The 19,187-nt window shown below is 37.9% G+C and overlaps 1 protein-coding gene across 6 annotated transcripts in view; it reads left to right on the top strand.

The window, feature by feature from the left end:
- The window catches only part of TAB3 (TGF-beta activated kinase 1 (MAP3K7) binding protein 3), an 87,890-nt gene extending 69,069 nt beyond the window's left edge, over positions 1 to 18,821 (top strand). For 4 of the 6 annotated variants that reach the window (XM_032329926.1, XM_032329927.1, XM_032329928.1 and 1 more), the window contains 4 exons: positions 3,682 to 3,775; positions 6,619 to 6,702; positions 12,919 to 13,020; positions 17,419 to 18,821. In XM_032329926.1, the coding sequence (XP_032185817.1) occupies positions 3,682 to 3,775; positions 6,619 to 6,702; positions 12,919 to 13,020; positions 17,419 to 17,567 (429 nt within the window). In that variant the 3' untranslated portion in view covers positions 17,568 to 18,821. The remainder of the gene's footprint in view (positions 1 to 3,681; positions 3,776 to 6,618; positions 6,703 to 12,918; positions 13,021 to 17,418) is intronic. The other 2 variants (XM_032329929.1, XM_032329930.1) reach the window with 2 other exon arrangements.
- Positions 18,822 to 19,187: the final 366 nt, after the last annotated feature.

Here is a 19,187-nt window from a genome sequence, read left to right as displayed (position 1 = left end):
GCCAGGCCTAGAGTAAAGTGAGGGACTATTAGCATTGCATGGCTGAGGGACAATTCTACATGGAGGTTCAGACAGTGCCTCTCTATCGGGTGTGAATTTGACTCCTCCTGCTACTCATATATCCTTGGAGAAGCAACTTTCTCTGCTTGTTTTTTTACCTGTAATATCTTCAAGTGCCCATCTCATGGGATTAAATAATATTATACATAATCAATATATGTAATCCTCAACAAATAGTAAGTATTCTTACCAGTGTTGGTTGGACAACACTCGAAAATCCTATTTAAGATACACACACACACACACACACACACACACCCCTGAACCATTTTGCAAAATTTTGATTTAACTCCAGGAATATGCATAATGTATGTATATTATGTAGGAAATTAATCCAGAAGTAAAGCATTTTGTCAGAATTCCTTTTTGTTGAAAGAGGCTCATTCGAGTCACCATGACATCCTTGTAAAGACTGCCCATATAAGGGGCACCTGGGTGGCTCAGTCAGTTAAGCAGCTGAATTTTCCTTTCTGCTCAAATCATGATCTCAGGGTCATGGAATCAAGCTCCACATTGGGCTCCATGCTTACTGAGTAATGTGCTGGAGATTATCTTTCTTCCTCTTCCTTGTCCCCTCTCCCCCAATCTCTCTCTCACTTGTGCTCTCTAAAATAAATAGATGTTTTTTTAAAGATTTTATTTATTTATTTGACACAGAGAGAGAGATTACAAGTAGGCAGAGAGGCAGGCAGAGAGAGAGAGTGGGATGCAGTCTCCCTGCTGAGCAGAGAGCCTGATGCGGGACTCGATCCCAGGACCCTGGGATCATGACCTGAGCTAAAGGCAGAGGCTTAACCCACTGAGCCACCCAGGTGCCCCCCAAAATAAATAAATCTTTAAAAAAAAGTGCTCACATAGGCTCTGGAGGCAGAATAGTTCTGGCAATCACTGACTATATCTAAGTTATCTGCATTTGATTTTCCCTATCTATAAAAGGGAATTCTGTTAAATATATTTTAATATTGTTGTCAAGATAAAAGCAATATATGTAAAGTGCCTGGCATGGAGTTAGGTTCTCAGTAAAATGGCTGTCTTTATCTTTGTCCCACTCACGTTTGGGATTACATGATAGAGAATGGACTATTGTTTTGCTACTAAGCACATATTTCTACCTTCAGGTTTTAACATTTCTTTATCAAGCAGTGTACTAAGAAATGTGCATGCTTCAGGAAACTGAATGCACATTTGTTGCCAGCTGTAGAAGCTCAGAGCACCAGTGCAGTAATCTAAGGAGGGCAGAAGTGGATCGCCCTAATCTGCCGTTTGCAAAGCACTGTTAAGTGCTGTCGAAGAGGTCATCTCATAAAGAGATCTTTATGTGAAAGGATAAATGTGTGTCTGTGAACTGATACGTGTTTGTGTGTGAGAGAGAAAAGATCATGTAAATTGACATTAAATCAGAAATGTTGGCCAGTTTAAGGATATTAAGTACTTTCAGTGTTTTGAGATAGAAATGTTAACTTTTTGCTGATAGGGTTCAAAGATGAGACAGTTTCATGGCGGAGAGGGAAATTTAAGTTACACGTTGAAAGATAAATAAGGTTGGATTAAGGCAAGAGATGCCATTTACCCCCTTAGTCAAGTTTTTCCTGTCATATGTCTTATTCTAAATGGGTTTCTGGAATAACCGATGTTTGTTAGTCTCAGATGCATAATTAAGGCCAAGCCACCGAACTCCAGTAGTCTTCGACTGGGTCTCTGTGATACAACTTCTTCAAGTGCTCAGTTGACTTAAGGTAGTTTTGCCCCCTTTTGGAAAAAGCTTAAGAGTTTTTCACTTTGAAATGTCAGCTCTTTTACAAACAGATCTAAGTTACAGCCAATCTTGAAACCCCTCCTCCCTGAAAAGACAGTGTATTTTTTGGTGAATGGTACTGACTTTTCAGATTTTTTTTGACCTTGGTTTAATCAGAAACTATGAAAAAGGACATAAGAATCTTATAGGTATACCATTCTTTTAGTGAATTGGAGTGGTTCTCTTGTCTTTGGAAATGACTTTGTTGAGTAAATCTCTTGTTATAAGCAAATGTGCTGTAGCCTCTAGACTATATATAAAGTGTATTACAGTACTTCCATACTTAGTTATGGAGCTTCACTCTTTATGACCTCTGTGGCCAACCCCCCCCCCCCGCCGCCCACATAGGAAGAAGCAACTCCTCTAGGTCCTGAATTTTTCTGTTATGACTCTAAAAAGAATGAGTTCTTTTACATATTCCTAGGAAGACAATAGCCGTCTTTGAAACCTCTGGACAAGTCCTTTATTTTTAGTATAAATGCTCAGGTATATTTTAAACCCTTTTAATGTTGCCTGGCAGACAAGGTGTAAGCATTTTACTTGGTAATGTCCCATACTTTTGCAAATAGGAAAAAGAAAGCAATCCCTAATAAATAGTTCTAAATGACTTTTGTGTTCTCATAGCATTCTAAGCAATTGTAGCTCTTACTGTATTCTATCACGTATTTTAAATGTTTCATACTTAGTAATGCAAGGGGCAGTCCCATTTATTCTGATGACATGTCCTAACAGCATAAGAGCTTGCATTATTGTGAATTAAGAACCTTTTTACTCCTTTTTCTTTGCTCTTAAACTAACATAGTTTGTAGAAAAGTAAAGGTTTTTAATGGAAGAGGATTTTATTCTGTCACAGCAGATATTTATCTTTTACTTCATGTAGTTGAAAGCACATTAGTAACTAACTGAGTTAATATCTGGGCTGTGCTGAAAGCTTCAGTATCCCTGCCTTTGGAATTCAGACGTGAATTTTGTTTGTTATTGTGTGTGTGTGTGTGTGCGCGTGTGTGTGTGTGTGTGTGTGTATCTATATATCTATAGATATATAGATATATATAAAATCTAGAAGTTCCGGGGATGTAAAGACTTCCAAAAAACTTTATTTAACTGAAGAAGAGGGCATTCTGTACATTTTGATGTCTTGTGTGTGCCCCTCAAAGGCCGAAGAATAGGTAAACCAGGCTCTAAGTCAAGAAGAAGGAAACAAATATGGAGGAAGAATGGGATCCATTTGTTTGTGAAATTTTCATGTAATAGATTGTTTGATGTAAATCCTGGTTTTACCAATCATTGTGTTTTATAACCTTGGGAAAATTATATGCACTGTGGGTGCATCAGCTTCCTCATGTATAAATTAACAAGGATATTAGTACTTGCCTGAAAGATGTTTTGAGGAAAGAATGAGACCTCTGGTAAACACAGTGCCTGATACTTAGTATTATTGTTTTTTCAAGCCTGGACAGCACTAAAATCAAGGACATTGCTTGTTTTACAGATTGATTCTCATAGTTTCCCTTACCATGAAAGCGTAGAAGTAAATTATTTTTAGTGCCCTGTGATTAAAATGATATTTTGTATGATAAAACATAGTCTAGTACTGTATCTTGCCACGTTTTATGCAGATTTTGTGTTTATGTGGCCATACCGATGTCCCCATTTTACCTGATTGTTCCTTTAAATGTTTAGGACTTCTTAACATGCCCTCTTATGGACTAAGGGCATATTGTTGGTAATGACCAATCAGAACTATTAATATGAATAGCAGTTCTTAAATGTTGGGCTTGATAATGACTTTCCCACAATTGCTATTTTGGGTCCTTTCTTACTAGCCTGAGGAAATGACAAGATTGAGAAGCATGAACAGACAACTCCAGATAAATGTTGACTGTACACTGAAAGAAGTTGACCTCCTTCAATCTAGAGGTATAGACTTGATTATTTGGTAAACCATAAGTAATAGTGTGTTTTAAGCTGCTAAATAGCCATCATTTTTGGTTTTACAGGTTTAAGAGATAGTTTTTATCCATTATAATTCTACTCAAGAGATCCTTCTACTCCATGGTCATAGATTTGGGGGATCAAAAACAGTTTTACTTTGGCAGTTCCATCATTAAGCTCTTGTCATTTAGACTGCTCTAAGTGGTTACTCCGCATTTTTCTTGTTCTAGTCATTTACTGTGAATATTTTGTATTGATGGGTCTTAATTATAAAACTTCCTAGAGTGATGTTATGGTAATCATCAGATGTATCTGTTAAAATAGGGAATCACATATCAGAACACCAGATTTCTCACTTTTAAAGTAAATTCCATATGCCATTTTTTATATCTATCATATGAAAACATCCAGCTGTATCTCAGACTTTTTGGAGGGTTTTTTTTTTTTTTGGCTTTTTTTGTTTTTGTTTTGGCTCTCTTATAGACTTGTACTACAGTAGAAGCTCTCTTAGCTTTCACTTACCAAGCTCAGTAGGTTATTGATGTTATTTCCCCCTGTACAATACTCTGACGCTGTCCGCAGCTGCTGCACACTGATGACTAGGGACCACGTGCTGGCGTGTTCAAGTACTGTCACTCCTAGTGGTTGAACGGTCTGCTCAGTGAGAGTTTGTTGTACCTGTTCGCTAACTTGCACATGCCAGTTACTCTGCGTCTGTAATTTAATGTTTATTAAGCTGACAAGAATGCAGGAGGAGCTGTTCTTTCTACCAAAAAACTCCCAAAGGCCAATTACTTTAAAAACAACAACAAAAAGGCACGGTTGGGGGGTGGTCTGAGCAAAGGGTTCAGGGGATAAATCACAAAAATCTAAGAGCATTCTGTTTTCTTACTCAAAACAATACAAAATTGTAGAATTTTAGGGCTCAGCAAACTAGCTTGTTGGTTCTTTTTGTAGCTGTAGTCAAATGTAGTCACGTCCATTTGTTCACATATTGTCTGGGGCTGCTTTTGTGCTTCACCAGCACTATTGGGGGCTTGCAGCAGATTGAATTACAGGTCCACACAACGTGAAATGCTGATTTTCTGCAACTTTACATAAGAAAAAAGTTTTCCACTTCCTCTGTAACTCATCATGGATGTTTATGTAAGAAAGACTGTGTAGAACTTCAGTGGACACGTGGTGAAAAAAAAAAAGTCTTCATCCAGCTTTGAAGTTGACAAGTAGTTTTTCTTGAAAGGTCTGTTTCAATCAGCCTCTCTATTACCACCACTTATTGTTTTCAATTATGGCAGCTAAGGGAGCTTCTACTCTATTTTGACAGTATATAGTAAATCTCAACTAAAAATGGCAATGGGCTAACTTTAATAGTAGAAGCCTGGGACCCTAAAAGATACCGAACAATCTGAATAGAAGCAAATTTGAATATGAAAGTTGAGCAGCCTGGGCATTTCACAAAGTAGTCCCTTTACAGACTTGTAGCTTGAAGCAGTGGAGCTCTGCGTTATAGTCGGGTGATACAGATCATTGTTAGTGTATTGGGAGACCGCATCAGTTTTTGCTTGGGTGCTTTTTAAAGCACGACACAAAAACAACCAGTTAGAGTATTTATAGTCAGCCTTAGGAGATCTAGAAATTAAAACATCAGCTGTAACTTAAGTAATTGAAAAAATACATATGCAACATCTTAGAGCATTGTGGCTTCCATTATCTTCCAAATGGTTAAAAGCATTTGTAATAGGACCTGGACAAGAACCACTATTAAAGTTTTATAAGCAAAGAGCTGTGTTTTTGGTCTCCATTGGGCAACAAAGAGCTCTTTTTGGTGCTTAAGTATTTCTAAATCTCCTTTCATAAGGGGTCCAAATATGTCCATTTTATACTGAATTCTACTCTTCCACACTCTGGAAAAATTGTATACTGAATGCCAACGTGAATTTGAAGTGAGAGAATGGATCTAGATGCAGATCATTATTTGGATTGCTGAAATGCAGGTTTATTGTTGGTTTTGGTGAGGGAAACTTGCGGGGGAATAATGTCTAGAAATCAAAACATCTAATATATTTGAACTGTTAGTAAGCATGGTAGTTACAGTGCTTAATTGGAATTGTGCAGAACAAGCCAATTACAGTGATGGGTTCACAGAAGTGAAGGTAGGACCTAAGGTTGCCACTGTATCAGAATCCACCTTGGAGCCATCACGGCAGGAGTTTAGACTGAAATCGGCACAAGGCCAGGGAGTGAACTTTTTAAGAGAGTTGAAAATTTGTGGCAAGACAAAACTCTCAGGGATCATTGTATTTATTATTCTGAAATTGGCACCTTATCATCTTTGTTAAATCTTTAGACCACATTCAGTATTCTCCATTTCTTGAAATCTGTGAGCTGCTGCTAATATGTATGACTTCATTCGTCTTTTGTAAATTTGTATGTTTGACTTCTTCCACTGTTAAATTCATAATGGATAACTTTTTAAGGTAAATTATGAATGAGATGAAGGAAACACTAGAAAATAGTTTAGCCTTTCTTTAATTTCTCCTACTCATTTACCTACCTAAGTGTGCCACGTACATAATCCTGCTGAAAGAGACTAGCTTTGCAGTTAGAAAAATATTCCTTCAAGTGATAGTGGTAAAATGCTGTGGTAGTTTGCTTGCAGTCTTTTCTCACAGGGACCAAGAAAAACATTTTCAGTGGGAAGGTGATAGGAGTTTTGAAACCCTAGAACACAGTTTCCCATTTTAGCTATTTTATTTCTATACATTTTTAAACAAAAAAGTCAAATAGGAGAAAGCCTTAAATGCGTGGTGATTTTATTTTCTTTATAGGAAACTTTGATCCAAAAGCCATGAATAATTTTTATGACAACATAGAACCTGGCCCAGTTGTACCACCCAAGCCATCTAAAAAAGGTGAGTAGGGAAATGCCATAAACATCATAGAAATAAATATCAGAATTCTTTGAGAGTTCACCTCTTTAGCTGAAGAAATTTCTATTAGAGATGCTAACTTGTTCAGCATTAAAAAATTAACCATATTGATACTACTGTGCCCATACTTTAAAAAAGCACTAAAATTAGTTACTCCTGGAGTTACTGTCATCGGTAATTAAATGGAATATACAATTTAATCTTTTAAAAAGAACTTAAAGAATATATTATATAGCGAATATTAGAATTTCTTACCTCTATAATAACTATAATCCTTAAAGATAATTCTTATAAAATCATGAGAACATAAAAGGTCTTACGTTAGAATGTTAAATTGTATCTGTAGTAGATCTGAGACTAGCAGGTTGCAGAAGAATCCTTGTGTGCCCAACAAGTGAACATAATAACTAGATAGGGACTAGGTGTTTTTTCATGAAGGTCAAAATAAATCCTCTGTAACCAAGATTTGGAGGAATCACTTTTGGATCTGTTCTCTTTTATATTTATGTATCAGTGTTTAATTGGCATTTCAGTATCTTGAAAAATTAACTTGAATTAAGTTTACATCCTGAGTCATTGGATTTAGATAATTTTTTTTTGTCCCATTCTTACTTAAGGCTCATGTTCTTTTGTTTAGTTCTCAAGACTGAGCTAAAGTATGCATTTCGTATCTTAATCCATTTTGCTTTAAGCAATTTAAGGGTGAAACAAGTTAAAATCTTGTTATAAAGTAACAAGTAAACAAGTAAACAAGTTACTACTTCTTAGGTAAGATATAAATTTCGTTACCTAAATTTTAGTTGAACAGTTTTCTGTGTATTTTAAGTATTTAATTTATAGGTTGCAGTGCAGTAATACTACCACCATAGATGTTTAATCATATCTGCGTTTAAAATAGTATGATTCCTAAAAATACAAATAAGAGTCTTAGTGGATGACTTCCAAGTATTAGATTTGGCACTATGGCAACATTATATGCCGTTTCAAGCTGAAAGTCACAGAGTTATGTATCACTGACCGCTTTAACCATTTGGATTAATAATACATGGGGCTTGGGGTGCCTGGGTGGCTCAGTGGGTTAAGCCTCTGCCTTCTGCTCAGGTCATGATTTCAGGGTCCTGGGCTCGAGCCTCGCATCAGGCTCTCTGCTCAGCAGGGAGCCTGCTTCCCCCCTCTCTCTCTGCCTGCCTCTGTGCCTGTTAGTGATCTCTCTCTGTCAAATAAAAAAATAATAATACATGGGGTTTTAAACTTGATGTTGCCCGAGTGTCTACTAAAGAAGTATTTCCTATTACTAACCCAACACATAATTGATTCATGGTCTGTTATAAAAGAATCACCCTGTTTAAGGGAGTATGTTGAAAAGTTGTTAATCTGGGGATAGACGACCCAGTTGATGAGCAGACAGTTTGTCTACCATGAGCCATCTCATTAGCATAAACTCTCAGGTATGGTCCAAAGAGCCCACTGTAAATAAGAGAGACAACTTCAATCATTTGGGAAATTTTCAAGATTTTAGTGGTTATCTCCTAGGAACTAGGGATTAAAACTAGACCTGCTTTAGGCAAGGTCAGATTCTTTACTTACACAGATTTTATGCAGTGAGTACAAAGAAATTTGTAAATACACAAGACCTGAAGATTAATATAATCAGTGACCTAAAATTCTACCTTAAGCTAGGAAAGAACAACAAAGTCAAAGAGATGTAAAGATAAGTAAAACTTAAGAGTATATTGATTATGTCTATCTAGAAAGAACACAAATTCACAACTTACCAAAATCAGAACCAGAAGATGGGTTACCCATTAAAATAATAAGAAAATGTGATGAACATCTTTATGTAAACTCAGCACTTTATGTGAATGGGTGCATCTACTCAAAACTGAAAATGAGATGATATAGGACCTAATAATAGTCATATATCTGTTTAAGAAATTGAATCCATTATCTCAAAAATTGTCCCACAAAGGAAACTCCAAACCCAGATGACTGCACTGGTGGGTGTATACTATAACACATTAAAGGAAGAGATCCTACCAATCTTACACAGTCTTTGAGAAAATAGGGGAGGAACAAACTCCTCCCCTTTTTTTTGGTCTTATGGAATCAGCAGAGCCCTGATATTTTTTTTAAGATTTTATTTATTTATTTGACAGACAGAAATCACAAGTAGGCAGAGAGACAGACACAGAGAGAGGAAGGGAAGCAGGCTCCCTGCTGAGCAGAGAGCTCGATGTGGGGCTTCATCCCAGGACCCTGAGATCATGACTTGAGCCAAAGGCAGAGGCTTTAACCCACTGAGCCACCCAGGCGCCCCAAGAGTCCTGATTTCAAAACCTGATAAGGATTACCTACTCACCCTGTTTCCCCAAAGAAAATAGAATTGCAAATCAATAATCCTGCACTTAAAGCAAAAAAAAAAAAATCCTTAATATTCATGGTAAATAGAAAGGATAATATATCATGACCATGTTTGTTTTAGCTCAGGAATGCACTATCAATCAAGGAGAAAAAGCTCATGATTATTTTACTAGATGCAAGGAAAGCATCTGACTAAAGTCAGCAGCCACACCAACTAACATGGTTATTTGCAAAGATATCCCAAGGATACTAAACAAGAACTTAAGGTCTTGGGATGGAAGGTCGGTATACAAGAACTATATTTTTATATACTAGCAAACAATTGAAGAACGAAATTAAAAAGAGAATAACAAAACTATCAAAAAAACATGTTCTACTTACGAATAAATCTGACCAGCTGTATATGCTGAAAACTATAAAATGTTGCCAAAATAAATTAGAGTAATATACCATGTTTTTGGTTAAATCAAAATTGGGAAACTTACTTTTTCCCCTGATTTGTACATAGGGTATCCAGAATCATCTGTAAAAAGAATGAAGTTGCAAGTGTTAGCCCTAACTAACCTTAGAACTTACTACAAAGCTGTAGCCATCACAGTGTGTTACTGGCATGGGGATAAAAAGTAGATAGAGAAGCGACTGTAGCTTTATAAATAGCCCAGATACAGACCCTCTCTTACACTGCCAAATTCTTGACAAAACCACTAAAGTAACTGTAGTCATTGTAGCAATCAGTGCTGGAAGAACTAGATAACCAAATGGAAAAATTATCAGTTTTGATTCTTACCTCCTACTATACACAAAAATCTGAGGTAGGTCATACTGAAGTGTGAAGCTAAATTACAGAACTTGAAGAGCAAAATATAAAATATCCTTGCATCTTAGGTTTAGCTTAGAATTTTTGGGACCCAGAACAGTTGGTACCTTAGCCTTCATTAAAATTTAACTCTTCTGCTCATCAAGAGGCACTATTAAGAAAGTGTAGAGGAAAACCAGGGGCTGGGGAAAAATATTTGTAAACATATATGGTCAAAACAAAACAAAAACTGGTCTTTAGAATCTGTAAAGAACTTTTGTAACACGGTAATAAAAGGACAGTCCAGTTTTTAAAAGGTCGAAACATTTGAGTCGACACTTGACAAAGAAATATATATGTAAATGGCCAATAAGCACATGAAAACACTCAACTTGAATAGACATTAAGAAAATGCAAATTAAAATCCTGAGATTCCTGAATAGCGATGGCTTGAAACATTAATGAGGACATAGAACAGTGGAATTCTTACACATTTCTGGTAAAAGTTTAAGATGGTGTGACCATTTCTTACAAAACCAAACATTCATTCACTTGCCCTGTAGCTCATCAGTTCTCCTTCTAAAAATTTATCCAAAAGAATTTAAAGCCTGTGTCCACAAAATGACTTGTGTTAGAAGATTCATAACATGTTTATTCAAAATAACCAAAAATTTGGGAACATACCAAGGGGCCATCAACAGATGAATGGATAAGCAAACTGATACACTGAGCGGTGCAAATCAGCATTTTTAAACTCAACATGGGCCAACCTCAAGGACATAATGCTGAAAGAAAAACAGCAAAGAATGTGTTCTGTATGATTGTTTACATGCATTTCATAAGCTGCATTTCTGTCAAAAAAACAGGACAGCTGTTATCTCTGGGAGGAGAGGTTGGGGATTAACTGGGAAAGGGCGTGGGAGGATTTTATAGGCTAATGATAATATCTGGATCAGGATTTGGATTATTCAGGTATACATGCATTTGTCAGAACTCCATATGGCAACACATGGTTTGTGTATTTCATTGTATAAGTTTTACCTTGAAAACTCACAAAGTAGTAAAAGGAGAATTTTTTTAGGTAATGGAATAGATCAGCTGCCAGGAGCCCATATAATCCGTGTTCTAGCAGTGGTGAGAGCAGTGTGGCAGACGGTCACTCTGCCTGCTGTCTTTGAGACCAGCACCACGTGTTTGAGGTAGAGAGCTGGTGTTCAGCTCAGGAATAGTACAGGGTTTGTTTGCATCATTAGGATGCTGTAATATCAAGCTTCATTGGGCTCTCTACAAATAGTTTTATACAAAAAAAAGGCACTTTGAATTCAAACAAATTTTGCTAAAGCTGATAATTGGTTAGTCCTTCCGAGTTAGCTGTAATTAAATTCCAGTTGCGATCAGCTTTTTAAATTATAGAGCAAATGCTCAGTGTGTAGATGGATAATGTGCATAGACGCTTGATGCTACGAAGTTGAGACATGACTCCTGCCCCAAGCAGCTTATCTTCTATATAAACAGTTTTGAGTAGAGTAGAGAACTAACATCTTAAGTATAAATGAATCTCTACATAGCAATGTAATTGAGCCTTCATTATATATACTGTTGGTGAGAGTATAAAATAGTATTATTTATGAATAGAACTTAATGCTGCAATTCCTTAAGAAGACTTTTCATTACATTTCTAAAAGCTATTTGATTTTCTCTATGAAGTCAAATTTGTTTTCTTCTAAGCATTTGCAGATTTTTAAACTAAATTGGCCTCTTCTTTAAAAAAAAAGTTAATGTAGTTTAATGTAGATTTTCTTGCAGTATCACTTAAGATAAAGTATAAATAGCAGGTAGGATTGATTTATTGGTTAGAATAAATGTCTTGGAGTTATTACAGACGTAAACTGCAAATCCAAGTGGAATGCGGATGTTTGTCTGAAGTATGGTAATGAAAAGGGGAGAGTAAGGAAAAGAAACAGAAGGAAAAAGAGGGAGACCCAGAAACCTTTTTGGACTGAGCTTCGTATTAAAGCAGTGCAGTGTGCATGTTAGTTCCTCGGCTGACCCAGCAAGGCCTCCCCAAGCTGTCATTGGTAACACAATGGTGAGAGCATTGACCTTGGTGTCCAACAGCTTGATGTCTGGGTTGTTTTGGCCTCCTGACCTTGTTCAGATCTAGTCCGTGCACCAGAAAGGTGATCAGTCCAGTAGTTGGTGTATTTTACAGGGCTGTTACAAGAGTCTGTGAGAGTAAGTATGTGACACTATGAAAGTGCTTTACAAATTTAAGAAATAGAACTTGACACTATTCTTTGGAGCCTAAGGAGACCATTTACTCTGCTTTTGTTTACTCTGATAATGGTGTGTTTACATACCTAGGTACCAAGCTTAGAATTCTGGAGCAGTGATTTCCAAAGGCGGATCGTACTAGAGGATTGCTTATATGGGCTCAGAACTAATCAGAAAATAGAAGATCATTCTTTGGTTCTGAAGGGCAGATGATACCAACTCTTAATTACAAAGAAATGACTTCTTACTAACCATGTAGAAATTAATAGAAATAAATTCATTATTTTGAGTTCTGATTTTTTTCAGTTACTGCTAATCCTACTCTTTAATTATGATGTACTATAGTTTTATATTATTTAATGGATTCTTTGGCTAACCTTATACATCATGTACTTTCAACCCATGGTTTTCTCATAACTGTTGCTTACTAAGGCAGTTGCTGAAGTATCATCTTCCACATTTTGCCCTTAAATTTAATTACCGTCACTGAGTTTGCACTAGGAAGGGGGAAAACTGGTAAAATTAGGCATTGCATCCAAGTAATTATAGAGGATGGAAGAAGTTCTAAGAGCACTGTTCTGTATAGGTTGTAAAAGTGATATTAAATATGGCACTTACCTTCACAGGAGAACTAACGATAATATGAAGCAATAGAAAGGACAAACACGCAACCGTCCACGTGCCATGGGAGAGCCTTGGGAGCCTGTCCACTCTTCTCATGGATGGCTTTAATCCCTTTTCTCCTGGCTTTGCTTCTTTTCATGCAGATTCGTCAGACCCTTGCACAATTGAGAGGAAAGCCCGAAGAATTAGCGTGACCTCCAAAGTACAGGCAGACGTCCATGACACCCAGGCAGCAGCTGCTGAGGGTTTGTACTTGTGTGTCCGGATTTTGTGCACAAAGTCCAAAGACACGTGTTCGCCCATGTAGAGTTAACCACAAGTAAAGTCCACCTTTCCCCCCCTCTTTATAAAAAAATTACTCTCTCCAAGTGCCTGGATGGCTCAGTTGGTGGAGCTTGTGACTCTTCAGCTTGGGATTTTGAGTTCAAGGCTCACGTTGGGTGTAGAGATTCCTTAAAAATAATTATTCTCTCTGCTGAGTTTCTAAGGCTGTGCTGCCCAACAGAAATATAATACAAGGCAAATACTTAAAATATTTAATCTAGTATATGCCAAGTATTATTTCAATATGAAGTCAATATAAACTAGTGAGATATTCTACATTCTTGATTTCATACAATATCTTTGAAATCTGGTGTACATTTTACACTTAGAGCACATTTTAGTTCACAGTGGTCACATTTCAGTTGGCCGGCAGTTACCATATTGGACAGATTGCTCTTATAATAGCGTCTAGAAAGCAAGGCCAAGTAATTAAGGAAATAACTTGAAAGTTCTGGCTTTTATAACTTCTCACTGCAATTTTCTAATGCTTCTTGAATTTTACCCTGGGATTCCGTTGAAATAAGCATTCTAAAAATACTGTCTATGTTTGGGTTTATACAAGTATGGCTATGTAATATAAACAATATTGGTGAAACTGTTGATTTGTGCTATTTTTGAGGATGGTTATTTTTATGGAAATCTGGCCTATTAACCCCTTTAAAAGTAGTATTTTTTAAAGTTTATTATTATTATTTTTTTTAGGAATCTCTACACCCAATGTGGGGCTTTAACTGATGACCCCGAGATCAAGAGTGGCATGCTTTTCTGACTGAGCCTGCCAAGTGCCCCTAAAAATAATTAGTCTTAAAGGAAAAACATACTGATTTCACTTTTCATTTGTGTATACATATGCATATTAATTTTTCTATGAGACCTGAAATATTTTTCTTTTGAAAAGTCCATAAAAAGAAAATTTTACAAATGTAAATCAAATGAAAACGGACATCTAAAATGTCTTTTGGGTTTTAAATACTTCTATTTAAACAGTATTTCCTGTGATGAAATGAGCAGTGTCTTACCCACAATAATTCTAAATTAGGTGCCTTTAAAATTCTTTTGGTAAGTTTCTTCAGAGTGACTTGATTCCAAATTAAATCATTATGGTACTGAAGGGAAAAATATGCCACCGCCAAACATGCCTCTTTTCCAAAAGGATTACTCTGAGAAACTGCAAAGGCAGGAGAATCTCTGACAACAGAGTAGAAGTTACCCTTTTGTAAGGAACATCTACAGTGATAAAGGCAATCTCCACCTAGAAATGTCTCCCTGCCCCTACCAGAGAGCCTAGTGACTAAATCAAAAGAGAAGTGGATCAGTGGAGAAGGGAATCTAGGCAACAGTCAGGTAACCTTCCCTGATTGGTTCCCCTGCCCTCCCCCCAACACGTTTCTTTTGTCTTTAGCTGTAGATGGTATTTTAAGTTAGGTTTTCTAGGTCTCTGCCCTGTCTGTGTGAGCTACATATGTTAATGAACTTCGTTTCTTTTCTTGTTAGTCTGTCGTTTATTACAGGAGGGTCTCAGGCAAGAACTCAAAGGATAGAAGGGAAATTATTTTTACTTTGTGTACAGTATTAGACTATGAAGAGGAGCCCCAAGTATCCTGTATTAGTTACACTAAAAGAGGTTGTGCAGTTATTTATAGAGTTTAGAAAATAACATTTTAGGCTAGGTTTGGAGTTATACTTCATGAAGTAAAAAGTTGCCTGCTCTGGGAATGTATAAAAGTGAGTTTTCAGAGCCTGTTTATTAAAAGCCAACAGCAATATGGTTTACGTGTTAACCTTTTCGGAGAACAAAATGCCCTGAAAACCAAAGAGTACTGTATGAGAGAGGACCTTTTCTGGAAATGGCGTGCAGAACATTTTTCCTCTAACAGAAGGCCGTAGCAATTAAATGTGCTTTTTATTCTTCCATATTGTACAAAAAAGAAAACTATCAAGTCTCTGTGTTTTGGAGTCATGAGCCAAAAAATACAAGGTGGGTGATAATGGCCACTCAGATGGCCAGTGGAGGCCATATAAACAAACCCATTCTCCTTTTTATAGTTCTAGGAATAGGCTGATGGACCATTGGTTTTCTATTTTGTTGTAAAGCTAACATCTCCTTCCTGTTTCAGCCTGAGTCTTACTGTTTTTTTAAAGATTTTATTTATTCATTTGACAGAGAGAGATCACAAGTAGGCAGAACAGCAGGCAGAGAGAGAGCCCTGCTGAGCAGAGAGCCTGATGTGGGGCTTGATCCCAGGACCCTGAGATCATGACCTGAGCTGAAGGCCGAGGCTTAACTCACTGAGCCACTCAGGTGCCCAAAGCCTGAGTCTTATTATTGCCTGTTGTAGGGTTGGAGGTCTGAAGCTCAGTTCTCTCTATCTCTTGGAGAACGTCCACACCAGCCATTTGTCATGAAATACAAATTGCTAACCACAAGTGAGCTCATTAATTTCCAGTGGAAGATAGACTTAACCCCAAATGATAACTGATTAAATCCTTCCATCTTAGTTCCTTCTGTGACCTGCTTAGATAGGTTGCCTACCTTAGATCTTAATCTCATTTACAGTTCACAGTGATGATTTCCACTGGTTTAACAGATAGATTTTCCCAGCCTCTGGCCATGATCTGGATTCCAGGGGGAATTCCACCCAGATACCTTTCGCCTCATAGTCACTGCTGCCACCTTCAGTAGGGGCTAATCCACAAAAGCAGGATTTACAGATTAACTCCTGAAGCAAAGAGCCTTTTTGAGCTCAAGGCTGAGAGATGAGGATCTAGGAGGAATCTAAGATTCAAGTATTTTTAAAAATTTTATTTATTTGATGAAGAGAGTACATGAGCAGAGGAAGAGGGAGAAGCAGACCCCCCGCTGAGCAGGGACCCTGATGCGGGGCTCAATCCTGGGACCCTGGGATCATGACCCAACCGAAGGCAGACATTTAACCGACTGAGCCACTCAGGCTCCCCAAGTTTCAGGTGTTTTTAAAGAAAGTCCTGAGGATATTAGGAGAAGGGAAAAATGAAGGGAGAGAAAACGTAGTGGGAGACCAACCATGAGAGGCTATGGACTCCGGGAAACAAATGGAGGGTTTTAATAGGGAAGGAGTGGGGAGTGGATGAGCCTGGTGGTGGGTATTAAGGAGGGCATGGATTGCATGGAGCACTGGGTGTTATATGCAACAGTGAATCATGGAACTCTACATCAAAAACTAATGATGAGAACTGTATGGTGGCTAACGTAACACACACACACACACACACACACACACACAGTCCTGAGGACCAGGGTTACCAGGTGGCTCAAATGGTTAATTTAAGTGCCTGTTCTGGCTCAGGTCATGATCCCAGGGTCCTGGGATCTTGCGGGCTCAGGCGCCCTGCTTCTTCTCCCTCTGCTCCCGCTGGCTCATGAGCTCTTTCTCTAATAAATTCTTTTAAAAAAAAATCCTGAGGACCCACCTAAGGTTGTGATCATTTTATATTGCCAGATAATAGACTTTTTAAAAAACTACCTGAAGAACCTTGTAATGCCAAAAAGATAGGAGAAATTTGAGAATAAAAAAGAGTCTTTCAGGGATGCCTGGGTGGCTCAGTGGGTTAAGCCTCTGCCTTCAGCTTAGGTCATAGTCCCAGGGGCCTGGGATTGAGCCCCACATGGGGCTCTCTGCTCCGCAGGGAGCCTGCTTCCTCCTTTCTCTCTGCCTGCCTCTCTGCCTACTTGTGATCTCTGTCAAATACATAAATAAGATCTTTTAAAAAAAGAGTCACATGGAATGAATTTGGCTTTTACGAAAAACTGTAAAGTCTTTCTCTTTTAACCATTCTGAGCAACTTTGTTAGGAACCGTCTCTTCGTGAGCCCTTATTATTAACTGACATATGCATACTGTAAAGCTGCAGGTCTCCCAGAAGGAGGCAGACATCCCAGAACATGTTGAATACAGTATGGCCACTACTCTAAGGGGCTGTGAAGTAGGGGCACTGAAGTGAAGGGGGAAAGGGAGGGGGCAGAATTTCACATGCTAGGGTATAGTTCTCTGTCCATTTGGCTATAGTACAGCATAACCACTATCTATGGATACTGAATGAGGGATGGTAGTCGATCCTGGACTTCAGTTTATTTTCTTAGACCAAGTACAATTTGTATCATAAACTTCCTTTTCTAGTAGCTATGGACATTCATTGGCTTTTATCCTAGGTCAGGTAGGAAACTACCGTTTTTCCCTTTCTTTCTTTCTTTCTTTTTTTTTTTTTTTTTGTAATTTTTCAGTTTGGATTATACTTGGAAGAATTCAATCTCTTTTTTCTCTTGATCCTAACTTCCCTCAGAGCATCTGACTGGCTCCAAACAGAGTCCCCGGACACAACCCCGTGATGAAGACTATGAGGGGGCCCCATGGAATTGTGATAGCTGCACCTTCCTAAACCACCCTGCGCTGAACCGCTGTGAGCAGTGCGAGATGCCACGGTACACTTGAATGCCCAAGAGTCTGCATCGACCTGAGAGAGAAACTGGGAGCACCCACTAGAAGAAAAGGAGCCTTGGGAGTGTGTGCATCTGCCCGGCCTTTTCATTTCCTATTCCACTGGGGGAGGAGCAGCGCCCCTGTAGGGCTCGTGCTCATTCAAGAAAAATGGGGAGTTCTCTTTGTTTTGGGTTTTCCTTTTTTCCTTTCTTAACTCATTGCAGAGTGAGATAGAAAGGGATACTTGAAACTGGGAAAGGATTCACTCCTGAAAGAATGTACACAGAGAAGTCAAGAGCTCTTCTGTGGAATCCCAATTGTTAAAGTTACTGCTGAGTGGCCCTTACTTTATAAACTAGAACTTTAAATCATGGTGTGACATGTTACAGTTTATGCAGACAAACTGTGAATTCTCAGAGCAGACTTAACCTGGTCACAGCTCTCTGGAAAACCAAGGTTCCCCATGCTTCTTCCCGTTGTTTCCTACTGAAGAGAAGGACAGGAGAAAGCACTCAGAATATGACTTGGGGGGGTGGGCAAAATAATAAGGGTATGTGTAATTGCTGCTTTTTTCAGAGATAATTTCAAACACACAAACACAAGTGGCTTAAAATGTGATTTGTAGCAGTTAAGAATGAGGCATATCGTGCCTTTCATTCAAAAGTACAATCAGAGATGAGAAGATCCCTTTGACTTGTACAATAATTCATCAAGCTAAATCAACACTGGTAACTAAGACCTAATTATGCCACATAGTAGATACAATTTTTAAGTTACTGCATGCTTTTATTGGGCCATTGGCCTTAAAAATAACAAGTCCTTATCAGTACGATTTTATGAATTTTATGAATGACCTTCTTGTAAAACTGCGCTTTGCCAATAGCACAGTGAATGTATGCCAAATGTAAATCCATTCCAAAATCCATTCGGAAATCTTGAGCTCATCTGTGGTTCTGTAAGAAATGTTTGCAGTCCATAGGACCTTTTTTATCCTCCTTCCAATTTTGTGATGAATTCACGATGTTTACAGCACAGTGTTTTGTGCCAGAATCCTTACTTAGCTGAAAAGAAAAAAATCAACATTAGCTGTTCAATACGGATTGATTTGCACATGTCAGTAATAAGCCAATGTGAGGGCAATTACAGTTGGCCAAGATCATAAAGTGGTACACTGCATTACCTGGGAGGAAGAGAAGGCTAGTCGAGAAACGGGATTTTAAGAGAAGGGTGAATACAAAGGACTTTAAAACCAAGAACTGTTTCAATTTAACAGACTTTAAAACCAAGAACTGTTTCAATTTAACATACTGTATTCCGAGATAATACTGAGTTTGTTCAAGTAGTTCAGGTGATACTAAAGCACTCCTTGTTTATGAAACCCCAGCTTTAAGGTATGAATAACTGAAGAGATATAAAATCATGTGACTCACTAGGGTGCACCACTGGAAAATTATTAATAGGTCATTTAATTAAGATCTCTATCACTGTTGAATTTCCTTCCTAGCTCAGAATTGGGTTTTGGAATCTTCCTGTTATTTTGGTGAATATAAAATAAATAACAGCAATAAAACTAGTAACGTTTGTAATCCTAAAGGATTTTACCAGAGTTTTTGAGGAATATCCATTCTCCCA

This window comes from Mustela erminea, chromosome X (genome assembly GCF_009829155.1).
Source record: "Mustela erminea isolate mMusErm1 chromosome X, mMusErm1.Pri, whole genome shotgun sequence".
NCBI classification, from domain to species: Eukaryota; Metazoa; Chordata; class Mammalia; order Carnivora; family Mustelidae; genus Mustela; species Mustela erminea.
This window is presented reverse-complemented; position numbering and strand designations above follow the sequence as displayed.